This window comes from Strigops habroptila, chromosome 16 (genome assembly GCF_004027225.2).
Source record: "Strigops habroptila isolate Jane chromosome 16, bStrHab1.2.pri, whole genome shotgun sequence".
In the NCBI taxonomy this organism is placed as follows: domain Eukaryota; kingdom Metazoa; phylum Chordata; class Aves; order Psittaciformes; family Psittacidae; genus Strigops; species Strigops habroptila.
The window spans coordinates 7,282,192-7,306,152 of record NC_044292.2 but is presented as its reverse complement, the minus strand read 5'-3'; the positions used below and the strand labels follow the sequence as shown (position 1 = coordinate 7,306,152).

The window sequence follows — 23,961 nt, the reverse complement described above, 5'->3', positions numbered from 1 at the left end:
CTCCTTCTCCCTGCTCCAAAAGCCAGGGTGGTGCTGCTGATACCAAAAAGCTCGGTTTGCCCTTTGTACCCTGCTAGCAGCCAGCTAATTGCACACAGACTGAGGGCCTTAAATCCTCTTTGAGTCTCCCAGAGGGGCTTCATGCTCACTATCCTTTCTGTTCACCGAAGCCAAGGTTTCATAAGGCTTCAGCAGATGCAAACACCCCAGTGCTCACAAATCACGGAGGAAAAGCACCCCAGCGCGTGGAGTTCAAGCGACACAGTGGAGTTTTTGTTATTCCTCCTCTTTGCTAATTGATGGCAGATGTTTGTCTTCACCCTTTAATAATTTCCAGATCCGAACAACAGCCAAGAGCCTACTATTTCTATACAAATATTTGTGTTATTTCCTGTGACTCCCCCCTACGGGCTCAAGCTCCTTTCTTAGGCTCTTTAAAAATACCCCGACTGAACGTGCCCAGCCTGACCAGGCGCCGCAGCTCCGGAGGGAGCAGCATCGCACCATGGGGGGAATCTGGGCTGCCGGGACCCCTGCAAGGGGGCACGAGCCCCACAGAAGCAGCTCCCATCCCTCCTCCTAATGCTATTCCTCTCTGTGAGCACTTGCTTGCATCTGGAGCCATCTGTGACCAGCTGCAGGTTTTGTTCTGACCACCAGACCCGCTATATCCTCTCAGTCGTGGCCTTATGTGACATACTAGTGTGCCAGCAGCTTAAGGAGGTTAATAGCTGTAATTTCTGGGTCGCGCGTGGATGGAGTGCTGGGTGAAACACAATTTAGTGCAGGAACTCCTGGGATGCTCGAATCAAGATTCAGATGCTGACCACCTTAACACAGTATGTCTTCAAGTGTGGACTTCAAGAGTCCACCTTTGTGCATCTTCTGTTGAATCCAACCAGTTGAAGCTGCATACAGAAGGACACAACCTCACAGGATGAGGAGGTTGGCTTTTCAGTCAGTGATCAGCTCTGAGCCTGGCACGAGATATTATTTTCCAAGAACTGTGTTCATGTTTTTTATTCATCTCCTTGTGCCAATCACTCAGTGCCTTTAGGTTCACGCAAAACAACTTTGTTTGAAGAAAGCCAAGGTCTCTGACACCCCAACTAACGCCCAGGATATGTAAAAGCTTCTCCCTCAGAGCTTGAGCAGAGCTGTGCAGTTTAGTTGCTTGTACTGTCAACTGGCCCTTTATGTGTGAGGAATTGTGAGTTTGCAGCACATTTAGAGCCCCTGCCTTACCTTGCTCGCAGTTCTCCCCATGGTAGCCTTCGGGACAGTCCTTCAGGCACTCCCCGGTAACATGATCACAAGATACTTCTGGTGAGCAGCTACATTTCTTCTTGCAGCCATCCCCATAATAGCCAGGGTCACATTCTGTTCACAATCAGAATTACAAAGCAAGAACATCTGGCGTTACTCGGTTGACCCTTGCAGAGCAGGCAGCCCCGTTTGTGGTGACAGGCAACTGACCAGCACCCTCCCAAGCTGATTGATAGATGGATGGATTAGGTCCACCGTCCACATCTACAGGCATTCCCACTGAGCTACACAGCTTCTGTGTGCTAACTTATTTAACATGGCTGAGTCTGATAGCAAGTTGTTTCCCTATCGAAACAACAAGAGTTGAGACAGTCTTAGGAGGGCGGAAAGCAGGCTGAGCTTTTCCCCACCGAAAATTAGCCATGGGAAAAGAAGATGCCAGAGAAGAAAGAGGGATGCTCTATGAGTGCTTCCAGGCAACTCACTGGTCTCGCAGCGCTTGCCGCGGTAGCCGGGTTTGCATCGGCAGGAGCCGTCCCTCCGGTCGCAGTCCTGCGCGTGCTCCTGCACGCAGCGGCACTCCTCCGAGCAGCCGGCGCCGAACGCCCACTTCGGGCAAACTGGATGGAGTGGGAAAGAGCTGGTCAGTGAGGGCAAGTGGCACAGGGCAGGGGACAGAGACCTCACCACCCACCCTGGCCCTTCCCAGGGTGGTACCTCAGAAGGCTTTAATCTCTTTAATCTGAGAATCATATGTGTATATATATATATATCTCATAAAGAAGGTGAGGACAAGCATACCCAAGTGGCAGTACCGTCCGTATAAGCCCGGATCACACAGACAGGCTCCGTAAATCCGATGGCAACGACCCCGGTTGGCACAGTTGCACTTTTTCCTGCATTGCTTCCCATAAAATCCTTTAGGGCACCCTAGTAATAGAGAGAGATTTGGGGGAAGATGGGATAATTTTATCCTGTTGTTTTATTTCCAGCAGACCACAGGAAAACTGTACCCAAATCAAAGGCGTATAATATCAGATATGAACCTAGACAAAGGATGCAGTGAGTGTCGAGAAAGACGCTTTGTTTTCCAACCAGGAATGTGCTTGTGTCAATATGCAATAAAATAATGGGAAGAGCAATCAGATTCCCTGCATCAGCTCAGTAACAGATTGCTTCAGCTGTGACATTCCTGCCCTTGCAGAGAGAGCATTTCATTTGCTGCCACTCTCCAGCCATATGAGGTGCCTCCAGGGCACCCATGAGCTCTGTACCCAGCTTGAAGGGGTGACAATGGCTGTGCTAGAAATCTGCCCTGCAGGGCTCTGAGCACTCAGGATTTTCATACGTGAGAAAGTAATCCATAGGCTGCTCCTATTGATAAATAACTGCGATATTTGCACTATTAAGGGAATAAAATTATTATTCTTTCTCTGTTATGCTGAAGGTCTTAATATTAGAAGCACATGGCAGACAGGCTGTGTCAGCAGAAAGCTCCGGCCAGCATCTGGCCAGGCAACACATGCCTTCTCCCATACGACAAGAATAGCAGGCACTTTGAGCAGAGGAAATGCCACCCTGGGACAACAGATCAGTTCTCCAATGTTTATGTTAATCTTACCTTCCTGTTTTGACTCTGTACCCCTCCATCACCTCCTTCCTACAAAAGGAAAGGTCAGGGTATCTCTTGCATTCATTTACATTCTGCTTTGGTCTCCTCTTTCAGTAATAGTTCCCATATGCTCCTGGCCAATTGTCTGAAATAATTTTGTCTCAATCTCTTACTGTCTCACTCTGTTTTTAGCTTATGCCCCCCAGATTTTAATTCTTTGGGAGTGAGAAACAAATGCCAACAGCAACTGACACCTCCTAGGGGTACTTTGGGTAACTACTATTGTCACAACATTCAATGCTTTGGGTTTTCCTCAGCTGAACATCTATTTTTGACATTCTTTTCTATGTCTGCCACTAAACATGCAGGGAAATATAGATGGCTGCCCAGGGTCATTGTTTAGCAGCAAAGAGGGACTGCAAAGATCTTTCACTGCAGAGACGAGGCATGCTAACTGGAGCACTGCTTTGTGGGTGAAGAATCCCCTTTACCACCTTTTCCTTGTTAAAAACTACATTATTCGTTGTAAGATTCAGTGACCCACTGAGTCAGATGGAGCAGGGATGTGTTAGAGACACTCACACCGGGATCGTTCAATAAAAGAGTTGGAATATGCTTTTAGTGAACATCTACAAAGGGACCAGTGTAAGACGTTCTGTGGAAAACATGTTAATGCTTCAGAGAAGCTCAACTGGAACATCAAAGAGTGGTGTCAGAGATGGCTGTAGGAGCCATTTATCAAATGGCAGCAAATGTTCTACTAACACGTTGAGAGAAACAGGAATGGACCACCTCTGCAGGCTGGGGAGCATCACCTGCAACTGGCAGCTCAGGAATATGCTTTATGGAGAAAAGAAAACTTGTGCTTGATTTCAGGGCCCCACAGAGGCACCGTCCTGCCTCAACACAGTGAGGTGACACATCCCACACCCGCTGAGGGCTACGGTTGAAGGAGAGCCATGGGCTTACCATCCTGGCAGAGCTCTCCGGCCACGCCGGGCGGGCAGCGGCAGGCGCCAGTGGTGGGGTCGCAGGAGCCCCCATTCTGGCAGCGGCAGGTCAGGCTGCAGTTCACCCCGAAGGTGCCGGCTGGGCAAGCTGGGGCGAGACAGAGACATGAGGTGAGGGGAGGCCCGGCTGCCACCTCTGTGCATCCCGGAGCAGGGATGAGAGGCATGTTCTCGCCCGGCATCACGCACTCTGGTTGCAGAGGATGCCGGTCCAGCCCGCCGGGCACTCGCAGCCGCTCTCCTCCGCATTGCACATGGCTCCGTTTTGGCAGTCCTCGCAGGTCAGGCTGCAGTCGGGACCGAATGTGTGCTCCAGGCAGACTGCAACGAGAGGTGCTGTGGGTGAAAAGCCTGCCCCGAGCTTCATCTTGGGGAGTTTGGGCAGAGAAACCCCATGGTTTAGTATGTGGTGTCCTTGCCCATGGCAGGAGGGTTGGAACTGGATGATCTTAAGGTCCTTTCCAACCTTAAGCATTCTGTGATTCTATGCGCAAAGCTAAATGCTCCTGTGCTGTAACACAGGTTCTGGGTATATAGAAAAGGCACTCAACAAGTTTTGTGTCTTCACCAAGCACACACAAACCCAGCATGCATGATTTATTCTGGACTTCCGAGCCAAGCATGCCATTTACCACTGCTGCAAAATGCCCACCAAATTTTTCTGTAAGCGTATGCTCTCCTCTTGCTTCCATCTCTTCCTCCTCTTCCTCATAGTCGTCATTAAAGAGCTGGGTGAATTCATCCCGCAGGATTGCTACATGAGGGATCGGGCGGATAACGGGGCGCCGACCATCCAGAGCTTCCACAGTGTCCTCTATAGCTGGGAAAGCAGTCACAGAGGTAACAGTGTCAAAGTGGGAAAAGATCTCTAAAGAGATAAATATAGCAGGGCAGAACCTCTGTAGTAGGGAAAGGGAACCAGAAACATCTATAGAGGGTTTATACAGGGTGCATCTGATTTGGCCTGGTTTGCACCATTGATTTCTCCGCATCTCTAAAACATTTGCAACTTGTTTACTTGTTTGTTTTGGCTAGGATGGGCATGGGCCAGCTAAATGCCTTCAAAATCCATGGGAGAAGCTTTGATTTTAACCTTGACACACAGCTGTGGCTTCTTCTGACCACAACCACTCGGATTCTTTGGGTTTTCAGGTAAATTAATTCTGATCTGGAAAATTAAACAAGACTGCCCCTCTGTTAATGCATTAGCAATGCATTTCAGCTTGGTTTGCCTTTTGGAAAGTGTATCTGTCAGATAGAGATGAGGGTTTCCTTCCCTTGAAGGGCAGGCAAGGGTTAAAAGCCAGGCAATCAAGCCAAGCCCAGGCACACCTGGGAGCCAGGGCAGGGCCTATAAAAGCCATGGGCTGGATGGAGGTCCTGTATTTGCCACAGTGGGGAGGCACTGGGTGCTGCTTTTCTGGGTCCAGACCTCAAAAAGCCATCCCAGGAACGTGGGTGATGCTGCTGAGAGGTTTGCTGCTCTGCTAGGTGACTAAGGTGGGTAGTAGTGTGTTTGGTGGTGGGACAAAGATGCCTAAAGAAAAAGTAATCTGTTATTTTTTATAATGAAAAACTGTTGAGGTTGGTGACTGTGGAAAGGGTTTGGTTCTTTGGGTACTTTGTCTTCCTGCAGGCTATTGTAAGTGGAGCTGTGCTGAAATCCTCTGTGCTGCTTTGGGAAGTGCAGCAGTGCTGTGATGCACTTACAGATGCAGCTCCTTCGGTCTTCATGCAGCTTGTGTCCAATCTCGCAGCTGCACTGGAAGGACCCTGGCTGGTTCTGGCACATGTGTTCACAGCCACCGTTATTTGCAGAGCACTCATCCACATCTAAAAACCATGGGGTAGTTCAGTGTAATGGGAGACAATATACAAGACAGGAGCCTGTATAAATTTTCTGATCAGCAATAAGCCGATGGAATCCTCTCTGCTAGTTGTATCAAGTCATCTAACCCTAAAAATTGAGTGAGACTACGCAAGAGATTCGGGGGGCCTGGGTTTCAGTTCCCATCTGTCACTGATTATGTAGAAATGGGTGGGTAAACTTGGTTTTTCACCTGTGAAATGATACTGGAGAGCTCTGGTAGTGAGAACAACTCAATAGGAGGAAGAGCCCCACCTTCTTTCTGCTGAGAAACTGGGAGAAACACCTGCCTGTTCCCAACCAGGTAGGACCATTTCCTGCTCTCTTTACTAAAAGCTTGCGTTAGTCACTGTTTCAGTTGTGTTTTATACAGTCACTTTTATTTCCCTACATCTCTTGGGTGAAAATGGTGGGCAGTGTTGAACATGAAGTGATTTCTGTGAATTAATGGAGTCAGACCTGGACCAATTCCCTTTGAATTATCCCAATTTTAATTGAGGGTGTTCTAAAGCCCCACTGCTACTCTTCAGTTGCGCTGTGTGGGTTAGAATAGCTGAGTTGCCTTAACACTAGAGCAAACTAATTAAAATAGAACCAGCATTAGAGGAATCTATTCCATTTGTGTCTCTTGCCATGCTGCAAGGCTGAACTGCAGCGCTGCTGGTTACTCGCAGGAGTCCAGCTAGGTGTTTCTGCTTACCATCACAACCACAGCCATCCGTGCTGAGCCGGTACCCAGCGTAGCAGGCACACTCATAGCCTCCAGGGTAGTTGTAACAGTCTTGCTGACAACAGTGAGAACCACTGTCACATTCATTGATATCTAAATAAAAACCAAAGGGTTCTGGGTGTTAATACCCATCTAGCTTTGCAGTGGTGACAGTACTTGTTAAAATTGCTCCATTTTACTGAGAAAACTCAGTATCTGCTGAGTTTTCCTCATCTGACTGCCAAATGCTGAGCTAGTATTCTTGTTCTCTTGAAATGAGTGAGCTTTATGTTAGCAGATCATCCTCTGCACTATGCTCCCCAGCCAAAGGAGGAATCCTGAATCCTAGAGGCCTGTGGGAAGTTAAATGTTATTTTGAGATTAAGGGGTTTGTGTGCTTACAAATAGGAGGCGATTACAACTTGCTTTTGCCTTCCGATTTACCCTGTACAAATAGTGATGTCTAGTCCAGAGATGGTTGAGAACCACCTGGTTCCTTCACACTGTCTCAGAGTGAAGTCTCTGAAGTCTGGTGCCCATGTAGCAGAGGGGTTTGTGAAGCATTCCCCTACCACTGGAGGAGGCTGCACCAAGGAGGTGCTGGGCTACAGGAAGTTTACTGGGTTTGTAGTGTGCAAAGGAATAATGTTCTTTCAGAGCAGACTCCTCTAGAAAAGGAATTGCCCCACTTCGTACAACCCCCACCCCGTGTGTGCTTATGGCAGCCTACTGAGGAGTGTCTGTTCCAAACAGATGCCCTGGACTGACATGCTCCTTGAAAACTGCAGGAGGAAGGTGGTACTGAACAAAGAAATGAATTCAAGATCTCCTGAGTAATGTGAACTGCAACTCCAGACTGCATGGGAAAAAGTAAGTACTGTTTTGCATCACTGAACACTGTTACTCTTTTTTAGCAACCTCCTGCTTGCTGGTCTTATAGAAAGAGAGGTCTTTAGGTATAAGTGCCTCAGTGTACAGACCCTGCAACTGACCTGCAGAGATATCTCACAGCTTTGGGTGGGTTACCCAGCTTTGCTGTGCAAGTCTGAGCCACAGAAGTAAGCCCCAGCCCCACACACAATGTCTGGATTGTGAGCACTACAGTGGGTTTCTGACTAGGCGATTTGCTTGCAAGGAGCTCAGCGTAATGCAGTATAAAGTGCATGCCTCAGCTTTACAGCCTTCACAGAGCTCGAGGTACATTTCACCCTTACCTCTCCATTAGCACATACTTTACAGACTGGATGGGACTGAACAACACTTGGCTTGTAGCTAGTGACTCCTCTGCATCACTCAGTTATTCAAATTACACTGCTGCTTCCTTTGAGATAACAGGCAAGATGGTACTTTGTGAACATCATCCCTTCAAGACGTAAGCTCATAGGTATCCAAAATGCAAGTCTGTATCTGCCTTAGATCAGATTCAGCAAGGAAAAACTAACTAGTTCTGAAGTCAATGTTTGCTGTCCAAGTAGGTTTTGAGGTTTGAGGATGTCTTAAGTAGAACAATATCTCATCTCCTCTTTGCATCTGTTTCTAGCCTTGTTAACCTGCTTGTAGTGCACATACACGCAGTAGTTAACATACAGGTCCTCATATTACTCGTAAAAACAAGATATGTGCCTTTTCCCTTGCCTTACCAGTGCATGTCTTCTGGTCCTCTTCAAGCCGATAGCCAAAGTTACAGGTACAGACTGGGCCAGAGCTGGTGTGGTGGCACATATGGGAACAGCCACCGTTGTTGGCTTCACAACTGTTCACAATCTCCATTTCTATCCCTGGAAAAGACACACTGGTTAGGACTGTGCTGCACATCTGTGCACATCAGCTGGAGCTAGCATCCACATGGGCACAGCCCTGCTGAGGAGCAGAGATCTGCACTGGGGAAGGGATGAAGGCAGTTTTGCTGGGCTGGGAAGTCATGTATAAAAATAAACGGATGGATCCCAGGCAAGGCCCCATGTAGCCCTTTAGGGACAGACTTGTGGAGCAGGCTCTGGACAATCTCTGAGATGAAGCAGTCTGCAGACAAAACTGCTGCCATTCCTGACAAGCTGCAGTATGTGCTGCCAACCAAAAGTTGGCTCAGCCTTTGTAAGTACAGAGCTGTTCTGATGCCAGTTAGGAATGGGAGCAGCAGAAAACAGCTAACTATGGAAACATCCAGATGCCTACAGCTAGAAATGTTAGTTACTGACATGTCAAAAAATGGCAGGCACAAACATCAATAGCAGCCATAGATCATCTCAGCTTGGCAGGCTTTCTGTAAACTTGTCTGGTTAATTAAGCTTTCTTAAACTAAAAGCAACTTGTACCATGAAGCTTTGACTCAATCCTCAATGGCAGGAAAACAGTTTCTGCCTTCAAGTGCATTTTTGAGTTTTTAGTGTGTCCAGACCCAAGGAAGATGGAAGAAGGGGAGCTTGATGCTTCCCAATGGATCTGTGCATGTCAAAACCAGAAGCTGTGTCATGGTGGTTCTCCCCATGTGCTAAATGCTGACCAGCTCCACTCTGTGCTATCCCTGCTGATGCGTATTAGCTGACCAAAGATGCATGGACAGTCTGGCTCACTCTTGCAATAATAGTGTTTATTTCTCCTCTTGATGGGAGCAGATGTGATCACTTTGCTAGCTCAATTCCTTCTTCAGTGTCGCATCTGCAGCTCACTGAACTCATCCAACAAAGTCCCCAAGAGCAAAACTTGGCCTATTTGGAGCCAAATAGCTTCAAATCAATTGCCTAAACCAGCAAAAGTAGCTTCACAGTAACCTTAGAGATCAGACAAAGTGTTTTATCTTGGTGGGGGGGGTGACCAGCCCCAGATCTGCTTGTGGAATTCTTTAATACAGATTGCTGTAACTTGGCCCCAGCAATTCCCAGAGGACAGTGCACAGGCACTTGCCTGCAGGAGCAAACCCACCTCCCGTCCCCCCGGATAGTGTCTGCATGCAGTACTCACGGTAGCATTGCCTGCCATCAGCTCCCAGCTCGTAGCCCGGGTTACAGGTACACTTGAAGGAGCCACGGGTGTTGAGACACTGGTGTGCACACATGGCCAGTCCAGCCAGGCATTCGTTCACATCTGCAAAAGATGAGCAGTCAGTCAGCAAAGCAGGTTGAGCCATAAACATTCTTTCAAAGGGACACTTGTTCCCATCTTCAAGTTTTTCACCAGTTTCTTGTAGCCTGAGTTCTTCCCTGGGGTCCAGACTAACAAAGAAAGAGAGTTAAGAGTTCAGAATTACAGTAAATCTTCCTAAGAACTTGGACCACATGAAACCAGAGTGTTCCAGATGACCCAAGCAGGCTGTTGGCCAGACACTAAATGAGTGCTTTCATGCCACCCCTTTGGGAGGCTTGTACATCGCTCCATTACTTTCACAAACACCAGTCGTTAGCCTGATGGAGCATTGCTTCACTCCACGAGACACAGTTGGTTTTCCCCATGAAAGCTTTGCTGGGGGCTCACCTTCGCAGGCCTTGCCATCAGGAGCCAGCTGGTAGCCAGGGTGGCACTCGCAGCGTGGTGTCCCGCGGTGGTTGTGGCACCGGTGCATGCAGCCCCCGTTCCTGTCACTGCAGGGGTTCCTCACTGCAGGTCAAAGCAGAGGCAGGCTCGGTTCATACCAATCCTAGCTCTTATTGGCATGATGCTTATGGGAGAACAGAACATCAGGCAGTTATCCCTAGCAGTAAAGTCTGCAGTCTGTGAAAGACCAGACAGAAAAATCTCTGCTACTCCTCTCTGTTTACTGCTCCATCCAGGCAGGAGGATTTACACAGTGTGAGATCCTGCAAAAACCAGGCACCAATCTGAGGAAAACCTTTCCAGCAGAAGCTTGGCATGGGCACGTACCTCTAGAGATTACAGAGCAAGGTCTAGGCAAATTTGCTTGGAGTGCTCCTAGCAAGAGGTTTGCCAGCCTCTGACCTGTGCCAGGAGCTGGACAGATGTTACAAACCCCTACCAACAGCTGCATTTTTAATATCCCAGTTTTTCCTTTTCCCTTAGCAACTTCACAGCTAAAGACTTCCCCCCTCCTGCTTCTTGAATGCCAACTGCTAGGAATGAGAAGATTAAACCTCTGCGCTATATCCCCTTCATCTTCTCTCCCTCCTACAGCCAGGAGCAGGTCAGCCAGAAATCTGCCTGCAAGCACAGGGAGAATGATCCCATCCCACTGCTGTTCCATCACTTTCTCAGGAGCTTGTGCCTTCATACTGTGTCATTTTGGTTGGCTCCTTCAGCTCCTCCCAGCCTTTCAGAATAAGCTGCAGAATATGTCCATGACAACATAACATGCATTTTTTTACTGGAGATAAAGACCCGAGCCTGACCTATTGGACATCTGAGTATGCAAGTGCATGCTCCCCATTCCCCCAGCTCTCAGTTCCCCTGGGAAAGGGCCCAAGCAGATCCCTGCCTCCTCAGCTCCCCATATGTAGCGGATGGGACTCACAGACACAGCGCTTGCCGTCCTCCCGCAGTTGGTAGTTGTGCCGGCACTGGCACCGGTGCTGTGCCAGCGTCACCTGCACGCAGTCGTGTTCACAGCCGCCGTTGTTCAGGGCACACGAGTTCACAGCTATGAGGAAAAGGGACAGGATGTGAATAATGGCACCTGGTAAGATCAGCTCCACAGCATATTACAGGGAGGGAAGCTGCCACCCATCATGCTTCTAGCAAGCATCAGCCCTCTCCAAAGGGTGCCCATCTCAGTGAGTGGGCTTCTTGTGCTGCACTGTTGCTGAAAGTCCTGTATTTTTGTTCAAAGAGTCACTGCAGGTGCAATGCCATGGCTAGTGCAGCTTAATTCTGCTCAGAGTGTTGCACTTAGGTGTATTCAGGTTTTCCTGTAACAAAATTATATGGAAAATTGAGTTTCTGGCTCTGTGCTGTGTAAAATACACCAATTACACGGGGCAGTGGGTACCATCGATTCTTATGGGAGCATGTAAGGAAAAAGGTTTTAAGCAGCATCCTGCATGTCTGAATTTCAACCCTCCAGCTCAGTGCTTTGACTAGGAGATTTCTGCATAACTCTTAGGATGCATCTCCTATGGCTTGTCCATACTGCAAGTAACCGATGCTCTAACCAGCAGCCACTGAGCTGAAGAAAGGCTGATGTGAGCTGTGATTTCATCCTCAGAGCAGACTGGATTGGGAATTGAGATTCCCAATTGGTGTTCCTGGCCGTGCCGCACCGTTTCTGTGTGGCCCTTGCGCAAGGCGCTTTCCTGTCCAAAGGATTTTCAAACAAGTTGGAAAACAGAAGGTTTTGCCTAGGCTATGGAAGAAAACAGATCTCATGACTGAACATGTGGACTATCTGCTCTTTACAAGCTTGCTATCATTAATCAGCCTTAAAATAGCCTTCTCCTCCCTGCTCTGATCTTATAATCTGGCCCTTCTCTGCAGGACAAGTGACAAAAGCATGATGTTTAACCAGAGATGTGTGCACCTTCCAGCCAGCCAGTGGGCAGGGTTTTGCCTACTCATTTTAACCAGGCTGCAGCTATCCAGGACCATTAAACTTGTAGCCAGGAGAAATTTTAGCTAGAAAACAAAGCATGGAAGGACTTTCTGGAGAGGGATTCATGAACTCGGGTAGATAAGTCATCTTGGGGTAATTATATGTGTCCAAAGGGATGAAAGTCTCCCCTTAGACCATTCCATGTTTCCTGAGTTAGCCTATCTACTCCTTAATCAGTGAGCATCTCCAACAGTGACTGCTGCAAAGAGAGGTGTCCCTATGGGAATTGGGAAATTGGCCTTTAAAGTTGGTTCTTGCTTTTAGGAGACACGAATGGGCATGAAAGACACCACACGCTGCGCATCAAAGCTGGGTGGGTGCAACACTGCTAAAATCCAGCCAAGGTCTGGGATGGAAACTCAGACCTGGTTTTCATAAGCAGAACAGTACAATGAGTTGTGGTCTCACACGTTTCTGACCTATTTTTCAAACTCTAGAATAAACTAATGTGCTGACTCTGAGGAATCTTGTGAGAAAGCTAAAAATATCCCTAATGAAAACCATCTCTCCACAAGCAAACACTCCAGGTAATCACGGTGCCCTTGACAACCTTGACAGTCTGGCTAAGCAGGCGAGCCTGGAAAGCATGTGCTAGGAGAAGTTCCTGCTTTTAACAAGGTCTCCATGCCCTAAGGTGAGGTGGGTCTGTGGAGCAGCCATGACCAGGGTGCAGATGACTGGATAGCTGTGAGTACCAATGTGTTGCAGTAGTTGGGCTGCACCAGAACCTGGTCTGCATATTCAAGAGAGTATTTTCTATACATAAGAAACAATGGGAGTAATTTGATTCAACTTCTCTTGTACATTAGTGAAAACCAAATATTTGGCATAGGAGGAAAATAAAAGGCAAAGCTGTGTATTAAATTTTCTTTTTTTTTTCAGCAAAAAATATGCCTTGACTCAATGCTGAGGAGTTCTCTCACTTCAAACTTCCATACCCCAACTTCCCATTGTATGCCTCTAACGGAACAACATTTTGGGGAACAGAAGCAACTTAATAGGGTCAAAGTACTGTCATACCCAACATATGGCTGGAGCAAGGACGAGCAGTTTATGTTAGTTGTGCTGACAGTGCTTCCTTTAATCCATTTGAAAGGAAACAACAGAAATACTTGACGTTCCTAAAAAGTTACAGGTCAGAGCTAAAGTACTCAAGCTTTAGCAGTGATGGGTGGTCATTTTAAAATATTCTGCTATATTAAAGCATTTAATAGCATATATGAAAAATTACCATAAATAATGTGCTTGTTGGAGTGCTTTTCTAAAAAAGAAGTAAAACAATGCTAATGCCTGCCAAAACATTCCTTCATATGGGAAAAGTACTGGGCTGACGTATAACAAGTCAATGCAACTTATGTCTAAAATAACCTCCTGCAGTTATTTGTATGAATTTGTAGTCTAAATAACTGCCCTCCTTGCTTACCTCTGAAAGACAACTTTTAACAATCCTCTAAAAGACAACAGAGTGGAAAGAAATGAAGACCAGATTCTTTATCATACAGAATTTAAGCAGACTGACATCCCATAAGGTTGGACACAGCAGACCTTCCAAAAGCATTTTATGTATTTTATTTCCTAGCAAATGTACTCTTCAGGACTAATAACCTCATCTGAGCCTCCCCATTCTGTGATTGCATGCGATGACGGAGGGGCTGGCACACGCTGTTGCCTCAGCCATCATGGGTACGTTCCAGACCATTATGGGTAATAGGAACCAGAAGTCCTTTGCTGCCAAGAGACTTGAGCATGGTGAAGAAGCGGCTGGCATCATTGGCTATCTGGTGCCCATAAGCTATACAGGACTGGTGGCACACATGGGATGTAAAAGCAAAGCGATCGCATCCCATGGTACCATGCAGAGACACACACAGTGCATGGATGGGCATGTTTGTGCAGCACCACAGTTTGGCTGAGATAAGAACTAACTCAATTTAAGAGTCAAGAATAATAAGACAAAACAAATGAAACTTGTTAAATTGGTTTGGGTGCCTCATCAAAGCAAGGGCCTTCTCGCTCTGGATCTCCTTAGCTGGCTTCTCGCAGAGTAACAGCCTGCAGCCCTCACTGCTGGCCTTGCTTTAATTACTGCTCTTTTTTTGCTGTTTACAGAAACACTCTAAAAATATTTCCATTCCCAGATGCTTTTCCTTGCTTAACAATTCTGTGAAAGTGTTGCCAAATCCAGTGTCATCTTGTACATCACACAGCTTTTTGCAATTAAAGCTCAGACACATTTTCCACAGATGATATTTCGTCTGCAAGAGGGACCTTACTTCTGTCCCCTCTGCCTGAAGGGTGTGCAGGGCTGCTGAAAGATGCTAACCCTTAGGTTCTGACCCTCTCGGGCTCGGGGAATGGGTATAAAAAGGGATGAAAAGGATATTGTTACTACTGGTTGCACATGGGAAGTGGATCTAAGTAGCAGCCTAACAGAGGAGATACCACAGCGAGGTGGTGACAAGATTTCACTTGGTTTGACTCGGGCTCCTCCACTCTAACTTCTCCTCTTTCCCATCTGTATCACATTGCCTTCAGATCTAAGTAATTTGCCATCAGAAGCAGTGAGCTAATACCTTAAAAGCAACCATAAGGAGCTGTAAGTAGAATTGAGCAGGACCTTCCCTTTTGCAGCATCGCACAAAACCACTGGTTCTAAGAAATAGCTGAGGAACAGCTGAGAAACCCGCCACTGGATAAGGAAAAGGTCACATTTTCTAAACCCTGCAAGCTGTCTGTACAACACATGCAAACTGACAACCTCTACAAAGCACACAGGGACCATTACCCTCTGTCACATAGGTCAAGCCCACACAAACCGTTACACATTGTCCTTCTGTTCACTATACAAATCCCTGCTACATTTCAGATTTCTTCATTTAAAGTACTCTTAACCTAAATAGGGATACATCATGTAATCCCAAACTGATTTATTCTAACCTCAGACAATTTCCAGAAACATGTTGTGTGTTAATACAGACCATCTCTCTGCTCTGCAGGCCAACAAAAGCAATTGGCTCAGATTAGATTCTTTGCCTTGGGCTGGATTTCATCCCTCTGCTGAAACAGTGGAGAAGGACCTGAAGATGTCAGCTTCCTGCCGCCTGCCCATGTGGTTCTGATAAAGAAAGAGGTAATTTCAGGACGTCCAGTGACTCTCTTTGTTCTGTTTCACTTTCAATAGCAATGTCTGCTTTTTTTCTCCCTCCCTTTTGTATTAAACTAATCAGTGACTTGCTATATTTGAACAACAAAAATGCAATAAAAGAATCTTGCACAACTGAGCTGCATCAAGCATGGGTGAGACTTGCTGTGAGGCACAGAGCAAGGCACAGGAAGGTGGCTTTAAGCCACTGTTTGTGCTATCCTAAGCCACAGGTACAAGTTGAGCTGTCGTGGGCTCTTTGGCTGTGTAGGTGCATCCCTGGGACGCAGCCCATGCATGTCACAGCCTTGGGCTGAAGGCTTTGCCTTGGCTGTCAGCTCTTCTTCCACACACACAGGGATTGCTGCAAGGCTTCTCGAGTCCCTTGTTCATGATGACTGATGGGGCAGATGTAGCTCTAGTAAAGGAAGAGATCCCGAGGTGTGAGCACGGGGACACCATGAGCCGGCTGTCATCGACTGCCCTCGATTCTCCAGGCTATGTCAAATGTGAGATTTAAGAACACGCTGTTGTCCTGAGCACAAAGCCAAGCTCTGCTTGTGCTGTAAAAGGGGCCAAAGCCCTTCGTCTTACAGCTGGCCTTAAGCTTGGCACTTGGAAAACGCTTTCCTCTTCCCCAGGGGTGCATTAGGGTGCTCCTGAAACAGCAAAACTGGTGTGTGAAGGGATGGAGTGTTGGGCAAGGCTCCTGCCTTTGATGCTGCTGCCCACACGCTGCCCTGTGAGTGCTGCCTCGTCAGGAACGCTGCCTTAACAAAAACCATGTGAGCTCCAAGAGCAGAGCAAAGCCTCTGGCTCTGCAGTGTAAATATTTATGCAGCCCAAGCACTGAAGGAAAGAACCACTTGCATGTACTTGTGAAAACATCACAGAAAGTGAGCGCACGCTCGAGGTCACCACGAAGTCACCCCTAGAAAGCCGCCTGGCCGGACCGCATGCTCACGGGCTCCCTGTCCAAGCACTGGTGAAGGCAACAAAAGGGAGAGAGCATCCTGCTGCCATGACCAAACCTGGGGTGAGAACATCCCCTTGGCAGCCTCCCATTGCCACCATCCAAGGTGCTTCCCTTGCCCAGGCTCTGTTGTGGGGTGGGCTTGTTCCAAGGGCATGGACAGCCTGTGTTTACACACATGGGAGTTGTGCAAGCTCAAAGCACATCAGGCTGGGCTGGTGTACATGACTGCTGCTGTGCAGCCAGCAGACACAGGGAGGACAGAGGCTGGGCTGCGGCACCATCATGTAGAATCCATAGGGGCAGAAAGCACTAGGGGACAAGCACCAAACAGGGCAGTTGTGACACGTGGGTGCCCATTGCACAAGGTACAGCCATAAACACTGGCAGAGGAGTATCCACCAAGTCTGTGCCCTACTCTGAGCTTTTATGAGACAAAGATATTTCATTCCACCCCTCCGTGCAACCAGCTTACTAGGTTAGTACAGAGCTGTTGCAAAGGTGTCATGTATATACACATATACACAAATGTGTAAAGAACAAAAGGCACCAGTCCTGAAGGCAGAAGGCCAGATTCTACCCTTGTTCTGTTGTTTTTAGCAACAGTATTGTACAATTATGTAGTGAGAGGGTCTTTACTCGCCCTGCCTGTGCTGCATTGACTCTCCCGTGCTCTTTGTGGCTCACAGGGGTGCAGGCGCTGCTGAGCTAACAGCAGATCCCGCCAGCCCCCTCCCCAGAGCTTCCAGGAAATGCCCCCGTTATTCCCGCAGTAGATCAGGTTTCATGAGTAGGGACCCCTTAATTTGGGCAGATGAATTCCAACACTGTGCACATGATGGCAAATACTTGCTCAGAAGTTTAATGCAAAGCAGGTTTGCGGTGCTTGGTGTGAGCAGCCCAGCAATGCCCTGCACAGCACAGCCACGCAAGCAGAGAAGCCTAAAGAATGAAAGCAAAGGATGGAAATGGCTTTTAAACAAGAGATTCCACCCTATAGCGATCCCTTTTATACTTCCTATGGAAACAGTTTCACCTTTTGGGGCTGACCCTGCTGAGAACGCTCCTGATTTCGGTTTCCCTCGTGTGCTATTCTATGAGGCAGAGGTGGCAGGATCACCATGTACCACAAAAACAAGAACTACATATTATAGAGACAGTTATTAGATGACAGACCACATACACACATGCAAACAGTAGCAACACGTAGCCATGAACACAAGCTGACATGTTCAGTGCTAGTGGGCTGGGAATAATTGGCTTTAAAAACACAGAGCACTCAGCGACCTTGCACCTTAAATGTACGTCCCACTGCACTTGAGAGGGGCACAGTGGGTACAGCTTCCTTCCATGGCTCTTTTCCCTGCCCACATCACCATTCCCAGCTGGAACAACCCAGCCTCATGCAGTTGTTTTGAGCCAACTCTGGCATGTGACTATATTCTGAGAAAAACCAGCAAATGGCCTTTGCAATAGCATCGCCCAGGAATTCTTTCCGCTTGTACAAAAATATCCCTCAAAAAATGGAAAAATGTGTCAAATACAGCGCTGAGGGAGAAGCGCTTTAATAAAACCAGCAGCAGATGCTGGAAGGCAAATCCAAGTTCCAGCCTGCTGCCTCTGAGCCTCAAGTTTGGGGCTGGCAAACAACAGTGTTCCAAGAAATTAGCCCAGAAATCGGCCACAAGCCAAACCTTGCATCTCAACTGCATTGTCTGGACATGCACCGTCCGAGTGGCTGTGTGACCAACATCCAAGAGAGGATGTTCCACATACAGCCATGCTTATTTCCACCAGGTATCACACCCAGAGCCTAGGGAAATAGTTGAGATAACAATGGGACTGACTTGAACCTTTTCATAATCCAGTTTATCTATTTGTTCTGAAGATGCTGGACCTGATACACCCTCTATCAAAATCAGACACACCAAAGCACTGGAAGTTACTTCTCCTGAACCAGAATAAACTGAGGAACTGCAAAGAGGTCAAAATCACACCGAAGAAGAGCAAACATCATGAGCCCAGTAACAAAAACACCTTAGGGAAGACAACCTGGATCCTGACAAGCAAAGGAACACATAATCCATCATCCTCATCTCCAGTTCCCTGCACAGAGGAAGGATCTGAGCAGCTAATCCAGTGCAAGCATTCTTATACAGTGCCATGTACAGGTAGGAAATGGGCTATGAAGAATTGGTGATTCTCAACAGATCTGAACCTGTGACTTACCAATGCAGGTCCTGCCATCTGTGTGCAGGCGGAAGCCTGGCTTGCATTCACAATAGTAAGATCCAAGGGTGTTGACACATCTGTGCTGGCAGCCCCCGTTGTGGACCTGGCACTCATCAACATCTGCAGAAGGGAAGGGAAGAGGGGAAAAAAAATCAGAGGAGTGGGCATGATGGTATGTGAAGTCAGGATTATTTATTCCTTGCTGACTGGGTCCAGATTGGAGGAATGAATGCAGAGGGAACAAGATCACTATTTCATTACGTTTAATCAGTGAAGCTATTTGAGACGTTGCATGGACAAGCATGCAATCAGTGAACAAAAAAAAAAAAAAACAAACCACCAAAAAGCATCACTTTGTCAATTGGCACAAACCATCCTTCATCTCACTCACCTCCCAATGGTCACTTTTCCCATTTGCTCTATGACTATGGATTAATTAATGCTTTATACTTCCTTACTCTTTATGTGTTGAAAACAGGCTGAGATAGTCCATTTGCTGCTTATTACATGAGGAGCAAACCTAACATTTGGTGGGAGCAAACACCCAGTGGTATAGAGTGAGGTGAGGAGAGGGATGCGGAACAGACAGAGGTTCTCATCCCGCCCAGCCAGACTCATCCTCCCATAGCACAGCAGCTTCCAGAGCTCAGCTGGGTGCCAAAGGTGAGAGGTTTTACTGTCTCACTTCTCATCTCAGTACATAGCAAAGCATTTAGCACATTTCACACCTTTTATGCCTGGAACTTCCCTGACCTGCTGCTGGAATGCAGCACAGTAGGGTATCAGGTGTGAGCATCCTGTGCTCAGAATTGCTGTGAGACACTGAAGGCAAGAAAGAAAACACTTTAGTGCCTGGAGAAAGATTTACAATGGGTTTGCTCATAATTTAGACAATACTTATGATAAAGTCCAACTGGACCCCAAATACAAAGGGAGAGACCCTGACCGCAGCTCAAGCCTGGGGAAACTGAGGCGGCAGTTCCTGCAGCAAGGAATCCAGTCATGGCCATTTCTATTGGTAAAACCACAGGCCCCTGAGAAAAGGGATTCTCTAAGCCAGAAAAATCTTCTGCCAAGTGCTGAGCAATCTCACAAGAGCTGAAATGGGAACTGGCCCATGAGTTCTTGGTAAAAAAGCCTATTGTATTTTGTTATCAAAGCTTCGAATCCAGGGAGGCAGACAGCAGCGTGTTACAGAAAGCGGGATTCATTCCTCTTTCCCAGACCTTAAATTGCCTTTAAGTGCTGGGAGTATCTTCCAGAACTGAGAAGTGTAAAAACGTTTGGAGGTCCCATTTACACGGTGTTAACTAAGATGTGTATCAGAAGCTTGTCAAAGGCAATTGCAAGTTTCTAAAACGTAAGACTCCTTCACAGGGCTACAATTAGAAATAGTAGGGATGTTTGTGGCTATAGCTGCACAGTTCCTTAATTCCTGCCAGTTGTGTGTGGGTGCACACATATACCTGTACACTACCTTTCAGAGTGGAAAGGATCAAAGATCTCCAGTCAGATGGGGATCCGGATCATACTCACACTGCCAGCAATAAACCCAGCCAGCAATTCCTTTTTCCATGGAGAGAAAACTTTAGCAGTTTGGGTTTTTTACCCTTTCCATGCACTTTCTGCACATTATGAAGACATCTTCAGCACACACAACTATTTCCCGCTGGCACAGCAAAGAGGATCACACCAGCAGCGGGATGATCCAGAGCCAAGCTGAGCACTGAACCAGCACCATTTCATCAATGACTGTTACTAAGAAGATAAAGAAACTTTTCCTCAATGAATCACAGCAGGGTGTTGCTCCTGGCTGTGTCTTTGCAAGCCAGAAGAGCAAAAACCTGCTCAGGCCTCACCCTCCTCGCCCAGCATCGCCCGCTCCGACCAGATTGCAGCTCTCACAGGGGAGGGAAAGCCCATCAAGAACCACAGGAGAAGGAGAAACACGACCTTGGCTGAAGCCAGTGTGAAAATTCTATATTAGTTTGATTAATTTTACATTCATCAGGTTAATTGTCAACTAAATCAGCCAACAGCAAGCAAAGGGACTGGGTCAGTGATGAAATGGGAGGCAAAGTGGGAAAAGAGATGCTTGTTTGACTCAGTCTTTCTGTGCTGCACAGTAATAATAGAAAATGACTGTTTTCTCAGAATACTTTTCATTAGAAGGCTTCTTGCTGCTTAAGAAGTTAAAACCTAAGGATGAGAGCACATGAAAATGGTCCTTTCTCTCCTGGTGATGCCCCATGAACCCACAATCCCAACTTCAGATATCCTGCTGCACAAGGATCCTCCTCCAGAGCTCCCTGTTGGAGCTGCAGTCTTCATTAACCCAGCAGAAAAGAACAATATCTGTAATGCCTTTGCTTATTCAGTGGGCTGTAGATTCCTCCTCTGGGCATTTTAGAAGGTTTTGGTATTTTCTTCCTGTTTTTTTCAAAGATGCTTCATTTTGAAAGAAAGGAAAATGAATAGATTTTTGAGGTGAAACATAATCTTCAAGTGATGCTCTCCAAAGAGCAACGTAAATCCAAACCAGCTTTCCAGGGGGGAAAAATGCTGTGGCATGCATCTGAGATGCCTGTCAGAGCAGCCCAGCTCTAATTAAATCATTCTCCTCTGCAAAGGCTTGCATGCTACAGAGCCCTGGAGCCCCTGGTGCCCTCCCTGCTCATGCAGCAGGGCAGCAACTCATCAGGAGCAATGCCAGAGCATCCATCCTCGCAGGTTCTTCCTCCAGCAGCTCCCCAACCTGCATGGTGGAAGCATGGCCAGCCCTGTGCCCGGCCAGCCACCGCAGTGAACAACAGACACTGTGGCTTTTGGGTTTTTCCAACATCTCTATGGGCAGAACTAGCTCTTAATACACGAAATTGGCTCTATTCTGCTTACAAACAGGAAAAGTGGGATTTAGAAAGATTTCGTATGGAGTTTTTTGGTCTGAATTTCAATGGCTGTTCCACTGCTTCATTTCAACTCTAATCTGAAACCATGGAGAATTTACCAGCCAAAAAAGTTAGTGATGTGTTGAGTAAACTTCTTATTTTCACCCCATTACTCACAGTCGGTAATTATACATCTCTTCTGTAAACGTCTCTTCTTCCCCCTTTGTACTTTTCACTCTCTAAATCTCTGTAATTGCAGAAGGCTGTCCACATCCCAAATCCCCTGCCCCATCACACCTTGGCCTGGGAAAGCAGCCGGTCCTTCCTCATCCCCCAGCCACAAAAACATCTATCATCATCCCCCCCAGTAACCCACCATGTCCCATTTTCCCTTCTGGAGCCTCGCTTATCACCTTCTGCAGCAAAACACAGATATTTGACATATACTACACGATGGTGTTACCAAAACAAAACCTCCCATTCTCTGCACCCCTGACAGCAGGGTAACATTGTCATCCCTTTGGTTTGTGTCTTTGGAAATGGCACAAAGTTTGCCCAAATAAGTTCAAACTCCACTATAAGTGCACACAGAGAAGAGGCACCTCCTGGGAGGATGCTCTATGGAAAGTCTGTGATTTCTGGTGAGGACTGGTTGCTTTCAGTCTCCAGATTATGGAGTCATGGGTTGCTAAGAAGAAGGAACCACAATGATGGTGTGTCAGGGCCTCTTCCAGATGCAAGAGCATCTTTCTGCCCTGTCCCGGCTTGTGCTGGGGAATGGGAATTGTTCCTGCTCTATTGGACACCCTGGGCAGCTCTCTCCTGGCCGTGCCCAAGCACCAGGGTCCATTCTGAAGCCCAGGACTGCTCCCCTGCAATAGACAACTGAGTATGGAGAGAGGAAAGAGGCAAAAGCTGCATTTCCCAGTGGGACCTGTGATGGAAGAGGCATCATTCCTGGCACATTGGTCCCGGTGAGGGTGCAGGTCCACTGGCCACCACCAGCAGCAGCATCTCCAACCTGCCCCGGCGTGCACAGGGCTCACCAGGGAGTGATTCACCCAGGAATATAAACCATGAAGCAGCAGGATCACCGCTGCGAAGGGTCACGTTGCCCTCAGTGCACGTCTTGGCAGCACAAAGACCTGAAAACCTACGTGCTGCGTTGCGAGATGCGGTTTGGGGCACGCCGGGGTTATTTTTCCTATTGGAGAGCTGACAAAATCTGTTTGAAATTAATACACCAAAGAACGAAAATTAGAAGCATACAGGCTGTGCTTCAGAGGAGGGTGCCTGACACTGAGCAACCAGAGCCACGCCAGGACGGAGCACGCCAAGCCCACGTGCTGGGATGCTCCACCAGCACGGGTAGGGCAGCGGACACTGGCCAAAGCCCACCAAGGCAGACATGAAAACCAAATATAGAGGAGTCTGGGTGTGGGACTTGGCTTATGGGGTAGGGAAACTTCCCTGCTGCCTAAGAACCTGGAGTTCATGTCCTCATCCACAAGGACACAGGCTCACCCGAGGAATGGCTGATGCTCTCATCAGCCTTATCCCTGAACAGAAACAATCCATCGGACCTCAGGCACCGGCTACGTGGACCAACAGGGGTAATGCTGTGATCAAATGCAGGGAAGATGAACATAAGACCAAAAGAGAGGCGGGTGTGAGGAGATGACTTCGGTTAAGTGCACTCCTTGACCATGCATGGGTCATTCGAGAAGAAATACAATGATTTATCTCTGACAAGAGCTCTGTGTCAGAGGAAAGAAAGTGGCAACAGCAGCTCTGCAAATTACTAAATATTTGGTACAGAGGCAGTTTATCTCCTCTGAAAGGCTGAGGAGGAGGAGATGGATCCCAGCTGGGAGCACAGGCAGTAGATACACAGCTCAGGTCCACTCTATCTGGCCGAACAGCAGTGCCAGGCTGTAATCCCTGCGGCAATTAGCCTGGATTACCGAGCAGGGCTGCAGGGGAAAGGTTAATTGAAATCCATCAAGACGAGCATGTGTGGGATTTAGTGACTTTATCTTTCCAGTACCAGTTTGTTGAACCTAATTCAGCAGTTTTGAGAAGTAAAGAGACTGGAAGGAGACAAAGAGGGGGATGCTGGGCAGCTGGATCCTCCACCCGGAGGAGTTCAGTGTTACCAGATTAGAAACTAATCTAGATTAGGAGCTCCACAGAGTGATTCTGGCTGGCATTCCTTCCAGGGCAGCCTCTCCTAGCCACGTAGGAGATGCCCGTAGCTTTCCCATGCTTCCAAAGTTGCTTTGGGAACAGATGCATTGGTTTATAATAATCCAATGAAGTGAATCAAGGAACTGTTCTGCCTCAGTCACCTGCTTTGTCCTCAGCTCACCTTTCTCTGCCTTGAAGTGCAGTGGCTGGGAGTTGCGCAGCTCCGTTCTGCTCACAGCTCTGTCTCTGGATGGTGATAATTACTCAGGGATTACACAGCGCAGAGCAGAGGTGCACGTACCAACAGGCAGGCAGCCCGCGCTCGACTTGCTGCACTCACCCACTCAAACCACCTTCCACAGCTCTGTTTCACCCCCTTCCTTCTGTGGGCTGTTGTTTTGACCAGAAGATGTATGTGGTCAGAGGCACGTCGCCATGGTCCCTGTGCTGTGCCACAGCAGCTAACCCCACTGAGATACACACTGGGATGTACCCAGCCATGGCATCGGCTGATGGAAATGCAGGTCGCTGTTGAAGGA

The 23,961-nt window shown here is 47.7% G+C and overlaps 1 protein-coding gene across 1 annotated transcript in view; it reads right to left on the bottom strand.

Annotated features, from left to right (window-relative positions):
* The window catches only part of MEGF6 (multiple EGF like domains 6), an 82,727-nt gene that overhangs the window by 15,431 nt on the left and 43,335 nt on the right, over positions 1 to 23,961 (bottom strand). The window contains exons 6-18 of the mRNA XM_030507992.1: positions 18,345 to 18,467; positions 10,927 to 11,052; positions 9,936 to 10,058; positions 9,426 to 9,548; positions 8,105 to 8,242; positions 6,456 to 6,578; positions 5,599 to 5,721; positions 4,541 to 4,708; positions 4,078 to 4,209; positions 3,848 to 3,976; positions 2,068 to 2,196; positions 1,752 to 1,886; positions 1,246 to 1,380 (exon numbers count right to left, since the gene is read on the bottom strand). Of these exons, the coding sequence (XP_030363852.1) occupies positions 1,246 to 1,380; positions 1,752 to 1,886; positions 2,068 to 2,196; positions 3,848 to 3,976; positions 4,078 to 4,209; positions 4,541 to 4,708; positions 5,599 to 5,721; positions 6,456 to 6,578; positions 8,105 to 8,242; positions 9,426 to 9,548; positions 9,936 to 10,058; positions 10,927 to 11,052; positions 18,345 to 18,467 (1,707 nt within the window). The remainder of the gene's footprint in view (positions 1 to 1,245; positions 1,381 to 1,751; positions 1,887 to 2,067; positions 2,197 to 3,847; positions 3,977 to 4,077; positions 4,210 to 4,540; positions 4,709 to 5,598; positions 5,722 to 6,455; positions 6,579 to 8,104; positions 8,243 to 9,425; positions 9,549 to 9,935; positions 10,059 to 10,926; positions 11,053 to 18,344; positions 18,468 to 23,961) is intronic.